We start from the raw sequence: 16,652 nt of genomic DNA, 5'->3' as shown, positions 1-16,652 counted from the left end.
TAAAATACTTTTTTTTTTACAATTATTAGTTCATATTGATTAAAACATCACGACTGGTATATTACATTACTTGAAAAAAGTTGTTAAGCTTTCATTTTTTCAGTATATTCGGTAATAAATCTTACTGGGTATGTCTACCAGGTAACTACCAGTTAACTATAAATAACGCACGTACCGGTAGATTGATCATCATCGTCGCGTGGTAAACCCAGGAATTCAAATTGTGCATGCGTAGTGAATTGTTTATATTTTATATACAAAATGATCAATCTACTTGCGTTATTTGTAGTGTGTATATCGTTATGTCACCTATGTTCGCGATGTACTTTAGATTTCACATCGCGAAATTTTATTACCGAATATACCGAAAATATGAACTTTTTTCAAGTAATGTAATATACCAGTCGTGATATTTTAATCAATATAAACTAATAATTGTAAAAAAAATACGGTATTTTAGAACTTTTCTTTTTTCGTCATTCGTGGTTGACAGTCCCTTTAAGGTGCTATAAGCCGACCTTTATCAACTGGTATGACATTATAAAAAAAATGCATCGAGCGGTGTGAAAGCTGACTGAATGTTGTTTGAAACTTGAACTCTTTTATCGATAGGTTTAGAGTGACTCAATCGCATGTATACCACACAAGTGATGATGTAAATACCACATGACAACATCGATAGGCATCAAACATTAACGCCACTTTGTTTGATATTTATATCTGTTATTATCACCTAAATAACAAAACACGTGCGCGTGGAGAGAAGGCCACATTGCTCTCGCCATGAATATAATTCGCATCCATTTACATCGATATGACGACACATATGAATGTTCGACTAACATTTAGAACTTTGACTGTTGTCATTATCATAATCATAATGGAAGATATATTATGTATTATGCATTCTGATAGGGACGCTTTTCTTTTAGATATTGTATTCGTGATTTTACTATACTAAAATAGTAGATGATTGTCGAACGTGCAGTAAACTATATTATGACAACATTCCGTTGTCGAAACTATGGTTATGTTAAAAGGCATTTATTTATGATCGGATTGCGTATTGAATAAATATTAAGTGTAATATATTATGATGTCATACATTGCAATTCATCAGGGTTAGGTTTTGCGTGTAATACATTACAATAATTTTGGCGAAATAACTAATTAAACCGACACTGCTATTTGATTAGCGAGTATATTTTGCGCAGCAAAGAACATGATTTTCGTACATAAGGTAATTTGATATGGAGCTAATATAATTATTCCTTGAGGTACTTTTCTACATGAAACCATAATTGTGTGAACGCAATATGGGTAAATATATCGCCCAATTGTTTTTTCAATATATTTAAATAATTAGAAATCATTTAGCAGACATTATAAAAATATAGGGAACAAGAGTAGTACAAAAATTACTGGCTAGGCTATGTTGAAACGACAAAATAGAACACCTGAAAGTGATTACATTACTTGGAAAACCTGGAATAAGGAAAAGTTTTACAATATAATAATGGAAGACAAAAGCACCTGAATGTTTAAAGCTTTGTTTGATTGTTTATGGTTTTAAAACACATGCTAGATGTACAAACTGAGGTAGTCCTATCGTTGAATGTAAATTCTTTTTCTTCCGAATATATGTGTCGCGTTCTGAGAAAACTAGGCATAATGCTTGTGCGTAAATTGTCATCCCAGATTAGCCTGTGCAGTCCGCACAGGCTAATCAAGGACGACGATTTCCACTTTTTTTGTGGAATTTTTCGTTTAAATGATGTCTCTTCTTAGCGAAAATCCAGTTTGGGCGGAAAGATTCGTCCCGGATTAGCCTGTGCGGACTACACAGGCTTATTTGGAACGACACTATACGCACATTCATTATGTCCAGTTTTCTCATTACGCGACTCATATGCTCGTATATCAAACATTTAAGTATGTGTGTCATGATTCTGGTTTAATAAAATTGGATCGAAATATTACCGCGTTCATGTACAACCAGGTTCGCCTCTGTATATCACGTATCAAACTAATTAGTTGGCGAAATGTTTGTCCAACTTTTTTATCTGACAATCAAAAGAAGTTTATTTAGATAACCTTTTTTCAGGGCTTGAACCAGTGAAATATGAATGTTAACGCAGCGGAAAAGCTGTCAAACTGCTTATTTACAGATATAGTTCACATTGTCCATTCCTATAGAGTAATTTTATCTAAACAATTGAGTGGAAAAACATTCAGGACTGCTTAAATCACAAGAATCACTTTAACAACTGATTCGCATTCACTCGATTTTGTGCAAGGCGCACTCCAAATGCCATTTTTAGTTGTACCATTGGTACACTGCAGACAGTGAGTGTGTGAATGTAATCAATAGTGTTTAACAGCTTGTGCGCGACATTGGCCAGGTCGTCATTGAAATCTGTACATATTGACTGCGTTCAGGGAAAACGGGGCTTAATGCATGGCCAATAAGTGGTGTCCTGTGCACACTAATTAGCCTGTGCAGTGCACACAAGCTAATCAAGGACGACACTCTCTGATTTTATGGTGTTTTTCGTTAAAAGAGAATCTCTGGTACTGGGATGACAATTAATGCATATGCATTAAGCCCTGTTTTCCCAAAATGAAGCTTAAATTATCTTTTCTATTAATGATTTCAAAAAAGTGATAATAACTTCAAAGTAACCTCACTGACAAGGCAAATAAACAAAATCACTTTTAAATCAAATAAACAACGAATGAGTTCTAAATTTTTACCTTTTGGCATTTTTAAGTAAACATCTAAAGGGACCTTTTCACAGTTTGTCATTAAATGCTTAGTATTGATAAATGTAAACATTGGATCTTAAAAGCTCCATTAAAAAAAAAACAAATAAAGAAACAACAAAAAACTTACCCTCAACTGGGCTCGAACCACTGACCCCTGGAATAAAGGTCTATCGTTTAGACCACTCGGCCGTCCGTGGTCATACAATGAGAAATGTATTTTATACTTTATATAAGCAAACCTCGTAGTATGAAAAAATATTACGATAACAACAGAAATTTCAAAATTATTCAATTGTTTAAGTTTGTCAATTTACCAAAACGTGAAAAGGTCCTTTAATGTTTTCAGACTTGCAAATTGAATGAGTTCAATAAACTGTCAGATCTTACATCATGTATAACTTACAGGTTTATTTCATAATTCAGTGGTTCTTTTGACATTGCACACAGTGTACAATAATACATGCGCCTTGCTCTGGGAAAAAAGGGCTTAATCATTGAATGCAAATGCGTAAAGTGGTGTCCCAGATTAGCCTGTGGAGTCTACACAGGCTTATAATGGACGATTTTTTTTTCGCTTTTATGGAATAAATCTAGTGTAGGCGGAAAGAGTTGTCTCTGATAAGCCTGTGTGGACTGCATAGGCTAATCTGAGACGACACTTTACGCACATGCATCAAGCCCCGTTTTCCCACAACAAGGCTCTCATGCATTATTGGAAATCTAAGAGAAAGTCACACTATCGCAACAGAGAGGTATTTGGAAACATTGGTTAACATTATATTTAAAGTACAGCTGTGTTGCGAAATAAGAGTAATTTTACCACAGCTCATGCTGGTGTTTGGTTTAAAATGTCAAATCGGCGTTATCAATTATTTTTTTCCCTTTTTTCATTGTTTACTTTGTCGGGATCTTTTTTTAATGAAACTATCCATTAAAATGTGGAGCCTGTAAGGCAACACAATTTACCGCAAATGATCAGTTAAATTCAGATCAGCAATACATTAAGAATAAACAACTATGAAAAAGAGTTAAACCAATTTAGTCGGAAACTATTGTAAAACTTTGTGCCATTATTTAAATAAATAAAACATAATAGATCAGTGTTGTTTGTAACTAATGTAGTGGGAAAAATAAGTATAAAGTCAAAATTTAAAACAAAATGCATACGTCGCTACAAGCTCGCTTCAAGTATAACCACATAATAATTATCAAATGCTTGCTGGTTCCGCATGTTCGTAGGCAAAAAACCTTTTATTAATTAACCATCTCTTTAACACACGTTTACAATCAATGACCTTAATGTATTCAATATAAAGACATCGCTTTCATCCACTCGGTGATCCGGATCAACACCATGGTCTGGCCATAAGACGATCAAATTTTCATGGAAAAAAATCATATACAAAATATTGATAAAGAAAATAAATAAAGTATTAGATACACATAACACAACATGTACATGATTCTAGGCTTGTTATTCTTTAGCAAGGCAACCAAAATTCTAAAGATGGTTGCCAGTGCAGCAACCAATTGCGAAAAAGAGACATATTTTGTTATTTTGTCTTAGTTATCTCTATAACATAAATATGAGGACAAACAGTGCACACACAACTCGACCTGTGCGTTAAGACACTCCCGTTATAAATTTGAATGGGTTGTGAACTTGCGATATAAAGCTTTAACATAATTTTCAAAACTGAGTTGCGTCTAAGATTATGCAATAGCGAAAAACTTCAGTGCCTTCAGGGCTATGTTTTTTATCATAAAATGTATTTGACCGTACACTGGGGTGCAGACAGCCCATGTGCCTGCTAAAAGAACCTTAAATCAATAAATACAAACATATGGTGACATTTATACAGAGGTTTAATTGTTACATTTTTAACTTTAAACAAATTTCATCCATAATAACGACTAAACATAGCGATGTAAATCAAACACAAGATTCGATGAATGTTACGATGACGGATACTATTGACATTCCACACATCAATTGGCAGAACATGTATTGTTCTCAAATATTCTTCATTCACAACGATCATTTAGTTTTCATAACATTTAAATCCTCGACAACAGTTTTATTTATCGCTTCCCCTTTAGTTAACATGGCCAAAGAGCAACAACATTGAATATCGAAACAACAGTCACGAAGCTTTGTTGTCTGGAACTGTTGTTGATTCATTAAAGTAAAAAAAGGACCCAGTTTTTATGGTAGGTAAATCACGCCGGGTATGCGGATACTCTGATGGTGGATGGCACTCCCATAACCGAGAACAACAAACGTCACGCGCGAGATGAATGTAGCTCAGTTTTTTTATAAGTTATATCCTAAAGATCAGTTTTTAAGACAAGACACATGGTCGAGTTGATAAATGGTGTATCCTTTTGTACTGGGAAGACAAAATTTCACGGAAAATGGTTCATATTTGCCCCCAAATTAGAAAATTCGGTCGGAAAACAACATAAACTGGAGGAACAGTAAACATTTGAACAAAATAAAACTACTTAGAAATATTGCAAGAAAGTGTTTGCTATTCCAGAATGTAGAGTAATCACTGCGCTTCAAATTCTGAAATTTCGATAATTCAATGAAATATAAACAGAGATAGACCATGTTTTAATAGGTGGTATACATCAAGATACATGCACTTCTATTACCGACAAAGGGCACTTCGGATCACGGAGACTTTCAACAAATTGGGCACTCTGATAACCAAGTTTTATCTTCTACCTTAAATGCATTTATGTATGTTATTGCTTTTTGTCAAACGCAACACTTTAACTAATGGCTTCGCCACATTAGGTATGGTTACGTACTGTGTTCATTCGATGCGAAACCACACATGAAATGCACAAGTTATAGAAATAAATCTGAATGTCGCGTTAAACCACACAAGACGAATGTAAGTATACATAAAATTCATTTAGAATTACGTTAACCCTTCGGTGTGCTAATCTGATTTTCCATTTACTTTTATCGACTTACACTAATGTCTGGTTTGACAATGATAACACACATTTCATGCGGTGAATATGCAACTAACAAGTTAACAAACACAATAGTTAAACTTTTGTTTTCAATTTAATTGTTTTTTTATTGATGTACTTCCAGTCGTTACATGGTTCTCTACTGTGTAAGTCGCATAAACTTTCCAGTTAGATTTTACAGAAAAGCATTGGTAAAATAGTATTGAATTGACTGGAAAGTGCTGTAAATATCTAAATCAAGAATGAAATGAACGCTTTGTGCGTGGGTGTCATAAAATGGCCGGTGCACTACTTCCGACTTAATAACTTGTTACTTGGAAAGAAATATGATAGTTATGCACTATTCAGAGTCTTGTTTATCTCGAGAAATATTTGGGTCGATGTTTCAAAGGTTATAATCATTATATCAGATAGAATGAGCATTATAAAGCCACATATCGTTCATATGCGTTAAATGGATTAGAATTGATTTTGACATACTTTATTTTTTTCGTGAAAAACTTAAATAATTTGAGATAAAAATTGATACTGAATATGTCAGATTCGCCAAAATAATTTTTAAAATCGGTTAAATTAATCACATAATTCCCTTATCCCTGTATATAAAATGTACAACAATCATCTACATTTTCCTTCATTTTAACCGTTATGTAAGACACTCCACAATGCATCTACGCTGCTTCTTAGGGGCAAAAATGTTGGACGCACCTAATCATGGTGTGTATACCCCAAACAGGCCCAGGTACGTCCCCTGAATTAAGTTTCATGGCTTAGGTCGAAGAATGTTTCTTATTATTCTATTTACTTTTGGTAACTTTATATTTTACTTTAGCCATCTGAAATATACATTAAATAAAAATATACGATGAACAACATTTTGTCGTATTAAGGTAGCAATCGACAGTGCCTATTGTTTTTAGACAATCTACTATTTATACTAGATGTACATTTTCATTTTTCATTACCACCATACCGTATAATCGAAAGTATGCCGTCAAAAGTATTGTTTTAATGACATGGTTTTATGAAATAATACATTTTGACTATTTTTATCGGGATCATCAGTTCTACAAAGCAACAAAGCAACATCGTTACATCCGCACTTTTAACACCCAATAGAGCATTCTCACAGCGGCCTTACGATGAGAAACTCGCTGGCTGCACGGACTGTATATATTGTAATCTAGAGTCCGTGCTGGCTGTAAATCCGCGTTGGTGTAAAGGGAGACAAATGCAGAACTATTGTATATAATTTTCCACATGAAACCGAGTTTTTCAAAAATTCATTGAAAATGAAAAATGTACTCCAGGTAAGCGTTTAAATACGTTAAAAAAAGTGGGGTGGTATATTCGGCCCACATTTTTTTCACACCCCACAATAAAGGTTTCATATAGAAAATCACCCCATATTTATAGTAATGTCTTAGTATATATATATATATATATATATATATATATATATATTAGTAAATAGTTAAGAACTAAGCTACATGGTTTTTTTTTTAATTAGGTGATCATGGAAGACCCAAAGTCATAACCTAATTGTGTTCAGATAATGGACACTATATTAGGAACCAAAGAGTCATTATATACATCTGCTGGAAGAGGTATTTAGTTTGAGTTAGACCACAGTTTCCAAGTTCATGTTATTGTTGTTTTTCCATATTCTTTACAGGGCATATTTTTGAGGCCAAAAATTTGACCCCAAAGGTTTATTTTTTCCCTAATTTGAAAACAAATTCCCCCAGAAAGAAGGAAAATGTGCACAACGTGTCATGCTTTTGTTGAAATATTTAGTCCGTTTTTATCAATTTCAGTTTGTGTTTTTATGGGGGTTTTGTGTCGGCTCAAAAGTCTCGTCTTTATTTCATTAAAGTCAATTGAAAAATAAGATACTTTACATGGATTTTTAAAATTTTCAACGATGTTTACACTTTCCTGCTTCGCGTACTAGTAAAATATGACGTAATAAGCATGTGTTACGGCCACACTTTTGCTTTGCTTTAGTTATATACAATGTATGTCTAGGGAAAGATCTAAAGTAAAACAGGAGGGTGCTGCAACCTGCTCCTTTTTTGTTCTTCCCTCCTGCCCCTCTGTTCTGGCCAACAAAAAATTATGAAAATATTTAATTTTCCCAAATATTTAATGAAAAATGCAGCAGATGTGCTTTAAACCCTTGATCACATGCATTTGACTAATGAGTACCCTGGATATAGCAAACTAAAAGAAAATTTTTGGTCCAAATTTCCACCCTGCTCCTTTTATGCAGCACCCTGTACCATATCGGATCCTAGATCTTTCCCTAATATGTTGCAACGTATTACAGTTTTGTTGCTTGATAAACTGTTTGAAACTCTTTTCAGTTACAATATACATCATTATGTTATACACTATTCCCATTCTACAAAAATATTTGTGTCAGAAATGGTATTTATTATTGCTAATACTAATGAAAATGTTTTACTGGCTTTCTGTTTCACAAACACCATATTAAGCATTTTTGTTTTATATACATAAAGCTCAAAGTTTTCATTTATGAATACAATAACAGAGCGAAAACAAGGAAAAAAGTTAATTGTCTTCTCCATTTATAAGTGTCTCTATTATTCGGAAAAATACGCACATAACACTTAAAAATACTACAAGAATGTGCATTGAAACAAATTAGTATTTTTATGAAACAAATAAAATGCAACAATTAATTATTTGTTTTGGTTATTTTCAGGTGATGAGTTTAACAACATGGCCAGTATTCCCCTGGGTGGTGATCAGCTGAATCGGGTAACATTTGATTCGGCACGCGTTCTGAGATCTGGTACTCACAGTCGAACAGAGAGGTTTGACCAGTTGTCTCCAGTCATCGAAGAACTATTTCATGTTCAGCAAGACTTGTTAGAGGTATGTGAATGGTATCTCTATAGTGAAAGTTTTCATATAGGCTAATTCTTGTTTTGTATTAGGCAACTGTTGTTTGGAGATTCTTATCACAAATGCTACAACACAAGTTGTTATCAATATTTTCACTTTTTGAATATCCAAAACATTCCAGCATTAATAGTCTCATGCATTTTGAACTGTTCTTGCAATATTGTATCATTTGCCGCTCTATTCCTGGTCGATTTCTTCGTATGTCAGTATTGTTATAATACATAACTGCCGTACTTGGTAATCCATCCCTTCCGGCCCGGCCAGTTTCCTGGAAGTACTTTTCGATGGAAGTTGGTGGCTTGTAATGAATAACAGTTCTGATATTTGGTGCATTTAGTCCCATTCCAAGGGCTACAGTTGCAAATATGAGTCTGATCTTCGAATTTTCTTTGCATAGCTCTTTGACTATGTGTCGTTTCATTTTTTCTGTATATGTTTGGTGGTACTGAGCAAAAAGTCTGTTCTCCGGCACGGCATCTCCCACATACTGAAGGTCACCCATTTTTTCTCAAAGAAAGCATAGACATAGCTTATTACATATGTGTCCGTGTACATGATAGTAAGTTGATATTGATGTTTTTCTTTGATAAGCTGTTCAGCCATAGGAGTAAGGATCTCATCCAGATGGTCTTGTGTGTTTGAAGAAGACGGTTGTTCAGTTTTAATATATTTAATGTTTGGTCTATCAGGATTCATTGCTATTATCTTTGCAGTTTTAAGTTGAAGACTTGCGCATATCTTCTTTTGAGCATCTGGTGAAGCTGTAGCAGTGAACACGAGAACAGGAATGTTAGTAAACCTTGCCAAGAGATCAGAACCTATTCTGCTGAAGTCTTGTCGAAACTGCTGTCCCCTGAAATGAAACAAAATGTGTGTTATGTATTTTCAGAAAATCATCAAAACCTTCTACATACCAGAAACAGCTCGTGAAGAGGGATCACTTGCCCAGTACAGAGCAATTCTTCATAGAACAAACGTTAATGGTCAAGTTAAGGCTAATGGATATGAATCACACAAAGACTTCCTCATTACTGTCACTAGGTTTGTACACTTATATGCTGTCATTATAAATTAACATTATCATCATAAAATCCGTTAACTGTGTTGGTTCTTGCTTGAGCAAAATTATAGAAATATATTTTGAATGCCTATTAAGAGATTTACATAGAAAATTGGCACTTCAGTGTTATGCATGACTGTAGTTGTTTGCCATTTGCTATTACCAGCGATTCAACATAATAAATGTTGACACAGTGGTTTCATCATTTAGTATAAGGGCTAACACAGGGTTGTTAGAGTTGGTGATGGCTCAGAGTAATACAATTAACAGTAATGTCTTAGGCCCTGTCATTGTAGCTTTTATTTTATTGTTTGTTAATTATTTTATATCTTTTCAGAGCTCTTGTGATAGAGTTAGCTTGTGAAAGATGGGGGGCTGATTGCAAGACAGACTTGGGGTCTCTGGTTCCGGAAGAAGTGAAGACTTCTAATACCAAAGGGAAGAAGCAGTGGTTACAGGAGCAAGTGACCAAAGTGGTGGATACACTGTTCTGCCCATACTCTGCTCCAAAAGATGCTAAAATATACCTTCGGCGCAGTGGCCATTTGTACTGTGTTACGGTGCCTTCAAAAGATGTCGGGAAAACCATTGATCTTATCATAAATGGTAATTAAATATAAATTCTTAATTCAAACCCATATTTGACCTTGACCTAATTTGGGCTTTGTTTCACAAAACTCACTAATAAACATCCAATCCAGATCATGTGCATTTACTGAACGCCTCGTCTTGATTTTTCTTTGTTTTTTTTATCAAAAATATTATATTATTTCCTGGTATGTGTAACCTTTAATTGGAAACTCGCTTTTTTAACATATATCAGTCTAATCAGTCAGAGGTAAATTACAACTAATTGTATCTTTAAGTTATTTGTTTATGATGACAGCTTTTCTATTGTAAAAATAATTTTGTTTGGCTTTCAGGTGAAGCTGTCCGCATAAGAGTGCCTGAAGATTGTAAAACTGACGAAGCAGAAGATGGTGTGTTTTCATACAGCCTTGGGATTGTCAGAGTTGCAATGGATTTTATCATGTTCAATGATGCAATAAAATCAGGTGATATAGACATGATTACAATTCTTATGAAACGATTCATTCCACTGTTTACAGGAGAATAATATTAGTCTTGTCAAACACGTAATTAGAGGACTTGGAGCCGGAAAAAGTGATAAAGCTATGCTAAGAATATCGAAGGCAGCACCTGTAATCAGTGCAATGGTAAATGGACTAGAAGGAAGCAAGACACATAAAGATAGACACTCCAGAAAGTCAATATCAGAAGATATTTCAAGATTAGGGGATGCAATTCGAAAAATAAGGCCTTTCAACTATCAGAAGGGTAGACAAATGAATCCTTTTAAGAAAATTTCATCAAATGTGATTGGTGCTGTGAACAAAGACAAATTAAAGGACTTTATAATCAGGCACAGCTCCAGAGCAGTTAATAAGCTTGCTTTTGATGACAATGAAGACTAATAAGGGATGCTGTTAATGCCAATAAGGACTCGTTAAATTGATTTTTGTAGTCAGATCTTCAACACTTATTTTTGCAGAATTGAAAAAAATGTGGGTTTTTTGCTTTTTGCTATTTGCAGTAAAGTTTTGTATCCTTCTTTAACTTAAGTGCACATGAAAATTAAATTGTGTAAACAACAACATAAAAAAACACACCTGAAGTCTGAGAAATGGTTTATGGCGCTTAATATTAATGGAACATTAATATTGTTTTGTAACCTGTAAAATAAATCATGTGTAAATATTGAGCACAGACCATCAAAAATTTGATTTTAGCAACCAGCAATTCCTTCTACCAGATGCACAATATTTTGATATTAATTGTTGAAGAAATATGTATCAATTGTCATACCATTTACAATTTTTACAGTCTGATTGCTAAAATATGTCAGAAAAAAAGTTTTATTGCATTTACTGGACCTATAACCATGGCATCACATAAGAATGCATGTTATTACATTTATGTAAAAAGACAAGAATTCTACTTTTCATCTAACTATATAACATCCATTTTTTCTCTACCCAAATATCAGAAGCAAAAACAGTGAGAACTTTCTATGAATAGTTGTCACCATATGAACTTACTCCACTGGATATTTTTACCCAAAATTGTTGGAAAACATTAGTTACTAGTATGGCATTTGTATTATCAGGTTAAGTATTTTAAAAGGAGAAATCTTTTTGTGAGGGCACATATGTGCAATGGAGAGTGGTCTACTTCACTCATAGTAATATGTGATTGATGAAGCATATGTCAGTCTTGTTCATGCAATCATTTTTATGTCCCCGGATCGAATGATCGGGGGTATATTGTTTTTTGCCTGTCTGTCTGTCTGTTATTCTGTCCCATAACTTTAACCTAAAACTTTAACGTAGGTTAAAGTTTTGCAATAACTTTTGCAATATTGAAGATACATGTAGCAACTTGATATTTGGCATGCATGTGTACATTTTGTATCTCATGGAGCTGCACATTTTGCGTGGTGAAAGGTCAAGGTCATCCTTCAAGGTCAAAGATATGGATTCAAAGCGGCGCAATAGGGGGCATTGTGTTTCTGACAAACACATCTCTTGTTTAGATATGAGAAATATGCAAACACTTCCTTATTTATTTTCAATTTGTGTTAACTATTAAAATTTGTGTAGCTTTTAACTTGTTTTGCATGATTTATTCATTATAATGTTTTAAAATAGCCACTAGTGACAAAAGTTGTGTGAGTCTTGGTTGTTCTGGTCATGAGTGACAGGTTTATTTTCTTAGCCTAACTGTGAATAATATTTTAACGTAATATTATAAATAAATTCGTGTTGTACTTTTCCGTGTATATAATTATAAGTACATGTATATGATAAAACTGTTTTGATATTGATGAAATTGAGGTACAAATAGTGTTATTAGTAAAATTTCCTGTCTTATTTGAATTATTTAAGTGAAATTCAATATGTGTTACTTAGATTTTTGTCATTCAATCTTACAATTGTTGCTACCTCACCTCATGTCAACTTGTATTATTGAATGTTTTTTATTTGTGAAAGAAAAACATGACATAAAATGCACAGGATTGGAAATCAATTATCTGTCAGGTTAAATGAGCCAGAGACATAGGTCCATAATACTATCCCATGGTTTTGCTCTTTTCAGTATGAAAGATTTTCAGTGAAAAAAATATGGATAATGACCCTGTTTTAACTTATTTTAAAAACTGTGTAGTTCTTACAAGTGTCAATTCAGAGTTGTTGAGCAGAAAACTGTATGCAGTGTCTCAAATGATTGTCAGCTGACCATCATTGTCATAATCATAAACCATTATAAAAAAGTACAGCATTATTGATGTCATTATTGTGTTTATCATTATACCTCTTTTGGACTTATATATGTATTTTATGTATTAATAAACACATATTATTCAGTTGTGTGTGTTGTTTAAAAAAAAATGCATCCTGAAGTGATCACCTGGCCCCATGTTCACAAAGGATCAAGTGCCAAAAGTTATATCGGGATCAAGTACTATCGTAACTCAGTCATACTTCATTAAAGATTGTTCTTCATTAACCCTTTGAGCGCTGGAACCGGAATTTGAAGGCCTTTGCAAACAGTTTGGATCCAGATGAGACGCCACAAAACGTGGCGTCTCATCAGGATCCAAACTGTTTGCTATTCTGATAGTATTCTTTGAAAAAAAAATCGAAGAAAATGCTAATTTAAAAAATTTAGCAGACAACATTTTAGCAGACGACAAATTTCCCAGCATGCAAAGGGTTAATTGTTCAGAATATCAAACGGAATACACATGTAAATTTTCCAAGCATTTCAGTAGTTGAAATTGAAATTGGAATTAGTACGTGATCCAGGATCAGTTTGAGGATCAAATTTAAAATCAAGATAGGTGAAATAACTGCCAAACTCTGGAGTATTTCACATATCTTACTCATTGAATATCTTCATATTTGCTTAGTGAATGGCTATAATCATGTAGGTGAAATTTTGTTGGTGAGGTGACTTGGAGACCTGGATCAGGGGTGGATTAGGTAACTGTTTCATCACCATTTTTCAAGTGTTAAATCTACCAGCCATGTGTATATGTATTAAACATCAGTATAAATAATAGAAACAATTACCATTCCAGAATCATGTGTGCCTCGTCTACAGCTATGCACGAAATTATTTTTTTATTCTCCAAATTTTGTATCAAGGATTTCCCCGTATCAGTGCTTAAAAGCGCCTCAGGGGGAGAATACACCAATGTGAACTGTCCATCAGCAATATCGGACATAGGGACCGTTAATATTACATCTCCATCTGATTTAGCACCCCCTTCATCATCATCATCATCAAACAATGCTTGACCACCCTGACAGTTATAGTCCACACAACAGGCTTGTACTCCAATCTTTTGCAGTGCAATGATCTGATCTTGCATAATACTGTTCAAAGGTGTCAACACGATGCAAACAGACTTCTGTAGATTATAATAATCTTTAAGGATAAGTGGTGCCAGCTGGTAAATCAGGCTTTTACCATAACCTGTTGGGAGTATAGCCATAATGTCACGTTTTTCAATGACACAAAGTAACGCTTCGATTTGCAGTTCCTTGAGTGGCATGGGAAATCCTCCCTTTTTAGCAACCTCAAGTATGATATATCTTGGACTTGCCATGTTTACGATTGAATTGTGAAAGCGAAAGTAAGACAGATAAACATGTTTCTAATAATTGCAATTCTTCTTTATAGACATTTGAAATCACCCTTAAACATAATTTAATAAAATTTCTTTAAATAACATTCCATTTTAAACACATATTCAACACCGTTTTTCTCATTAAAAAAAATATTCATTCCTACGCGGAACTATTTTGGCGGAATCACAAATCCCCTAACCAGGGGAATGTGATGCGTCCTAGCATAGAGGTGACAATAACGTAGTGACGTCACCATCTATGTATAGAATGTGAAATACGATGAACTTGGAGACTAAAGTAAAGCCCTGCACTGAAAAAGGTTACATTCCACTAAGAAACGGCCGAAAAAAAAGTTGCAAAAACAGTCGAATTTGATTCGTGTCAAGTTCTTTCTTGGAATGAACATGACCAATTTTTTATTTGCATAAATCGATTCCGCTTAGAATGGCCTTTAAGAAAAGGTATGGTTATGGGGGTCTCTATGTGCAAAATGTTGCATTTATTTTCGCTCAAAGTTGTCGCTTTTACATTGAATTATATAGGGAAACTATTTAGTATATTCTGACCTATTAAACAGATTTTATGTGAGAAGACTTAATCATTTAATCAATACTTGAGCCTCGCTCTGAGAAAAGTGGGTTAAATGCATGTACATAACTTTGTCCCAGATTGGGCTGTTCAGTCAGCTAGGCTTATCAGGGGAACATCTTCCACCTTAACTGGATGTTTGCTAAAAAGAGACTCCATTTCAACGAAAAATACAAAAAGAGGAAATTGTCTCCCTTATCGGTGTATTTAATTTTTAGTTCAGACTGGACTTATACTTTTTTAATAGTTACGACGAATTTTTATTAACAGTTTAGCTGGGGTTTCCACTTTCACAATAACAGATGTCGTCACGTTTTTGGGAAATAAACGATAAAACCCTTTCATTTCAGTCAATATTACCATACCTTATTTATATGGTCAATGGGTTTATTCTAAAATTATTGTGATTTGGTTTGTTGTGTTATTGTTGTTTATGATTTATTAATGGCAATTATTTGGTTTACTATTATAATTGTTTCATGAACATATCCCTTTTAAGTATGTAAATACTAAAATCTATAAGTAATTTTATAAGTCATATATATATTATTTGTATATGGTTTGTTGTGTCTTAATCTTATAGTCACACTGTAATGTTAACCTTCAAGTTTTGTCTTGTAGTCACATTTGGTCAGTCTATTTGTGACTTGTAGTCACAATAGTTCAAAGAAGGTTAAAACCCAAAAGAAGTGTTCGTAAGGGTGACAGTTGACCGGACGCTGCGGAATCCGACAGCCAGAGTGCAGAAATAACCTTTCACGTATCCTTTCACTTAATGAAAAACAGTGTCGTTATGTTGCCAAACATTTGCTCATAATATCATTAGAATTATTGTCTTAACCCTAGTTATATCAATTTCTTACATACTATTTTACTTTTACTGTGTTTAATATTGTAAGCGGCATTGTTTTATTGTTTGAGTTTCTTTCAGCATTTTTATTTATATCTGACAATTTTAGATTATTAATCCTTTATTTAATGCTTCATAATAGTATAAATCGATCTTATTTTTTATAAATTTTATGTACATATATTGTAATCCCGTTATGCCTGCCTGGAAAGAATATGTTCTATTTTTATCTACTTTATGGCATTTTGTAATAAATTCCCGTTTTCAATCAACAATATTGTGTTTGTCTGTCCAAGAATGCACATTATTCTATAAATTGACTTATGAAACATGACTGTCTTTAGTCTAATCACTTAAAATATTTAGACGTATTTAAAGTGTGCCGAAACTACGGATACACATGCTAGCATGTGTATTCCTTTTATCGGCCCATTTAATGAAAACATCTAAATATTTTGAGTGAAATATTGAAATCATACATGTTTAAAAGTCAATCTATAGTTTAATGTGTATTATTGGACATTACAACAAACAATAGGGCCCGAAAGACCAAAAGACGCTCACCTGAGATAACAAGATATGATTGGGACAAATCTTCTGACCAAGTTTCATGAAGATCGGAAAATAAATGTGGCCTCTAGAGTGTTAACAAGGTTTTACTTTAGCCATATAAGGAAAAATGCCCCGCCCCTTTTCAGCCATGTTTTTTAAGCAAACGTTATCATTTTCGAACTCATCTAATATATCCATAAGAAAAAATCTTCTGACCATATTT

The 16,652-nt window shown here is 33.7% G+C and overlaps 2 protein-coding genes and 1 long non-coding RNA gene across 4 annotated transcripts in view; 2 read left to right on the top strand and 1 right to left on the bottom strand.

The window, feature by feature from the left end:
- LOC127867252 (uncharacterized) overlaps positions 1–16,652 on the top strand; it is a 133,888-nt gene that overhangs the window by 40,565 nt on the left and 76,671 nt on the right. The gene's annotated exons all lie outside the window — the stretch shown is intronic.
- On the top strand, positions 8,494–11,307 carry LOC127867214 (uncharacterized). Its single transcript, XM_052408260.1, has 4 exons — positions 8,494–8,655; positions 9,575–9,726; positions 10,083–10,351; positions 10,669–11,307. Exons 1-4 carry the CDS (start codon positions 8,500–8,502, stop codon positions 10,860–10,862), a joined length of 771 nt encoding a protein of 256 aa, XP_052264220.1. The 5' UTR covers positions 8,494–8,499; the 3' UTR covers positions 10,863–11,307.
- On the bottom strand, positions 8,618–14,395 carry LOC127867212 (bifunctional 3'-5' exonuclease/ATP-dependent helicase WRN-like). 2 transcript variants are annotated; one of them, XR_008043365.1, is made up of 3 exons: positions 13,879–14,395; positions 8,912–9,538; positions 8,618–8,879 (listed from the first exon to the last, which is right to left on the bottom strand). XR_008043365.1 is itself a non-coding variant. In XM_052408257.1 (2 exons), the coding sequence occupies exons 1-2, from the start codon at positions 14,361–14,363 to the stop codon at positions 9,103–9,105; spliced, it is 921 nt and encodes a 306-aa protein (XP_052264217.1). In that variant the 5' UTR covers positions 14,364–14,395; the 3' UTR covers positions 8,618–9,102. The 2 variants fall into 2 exon arrangements, 1 of the variants encoding a protein (XP_052264217.1); XM_052408257.1 differs by having other exon boundaries at positions 8,618–9,538.

This window comes from Dreissena polymorpha, chromosome 2 (genome assembly GCF_020536995.1).
Source record: "Dreissena polymorpha isolate Duluth1 chromosome 2, UMN_Dpol_1.0, whole genome shotgun sequence".
Taxonomy (NCBI): Eukaryota; Metazoa; Mollusca; class Bivalvia; order Myida; family Dreissenidae; genus Dreissena; species Dreissena polymorpha.
The sequence above is the reverse complement of the archived record's forward strand: the minus strand, read 5'-3'. Positions and strand labels throughout refer to the sequence as shown.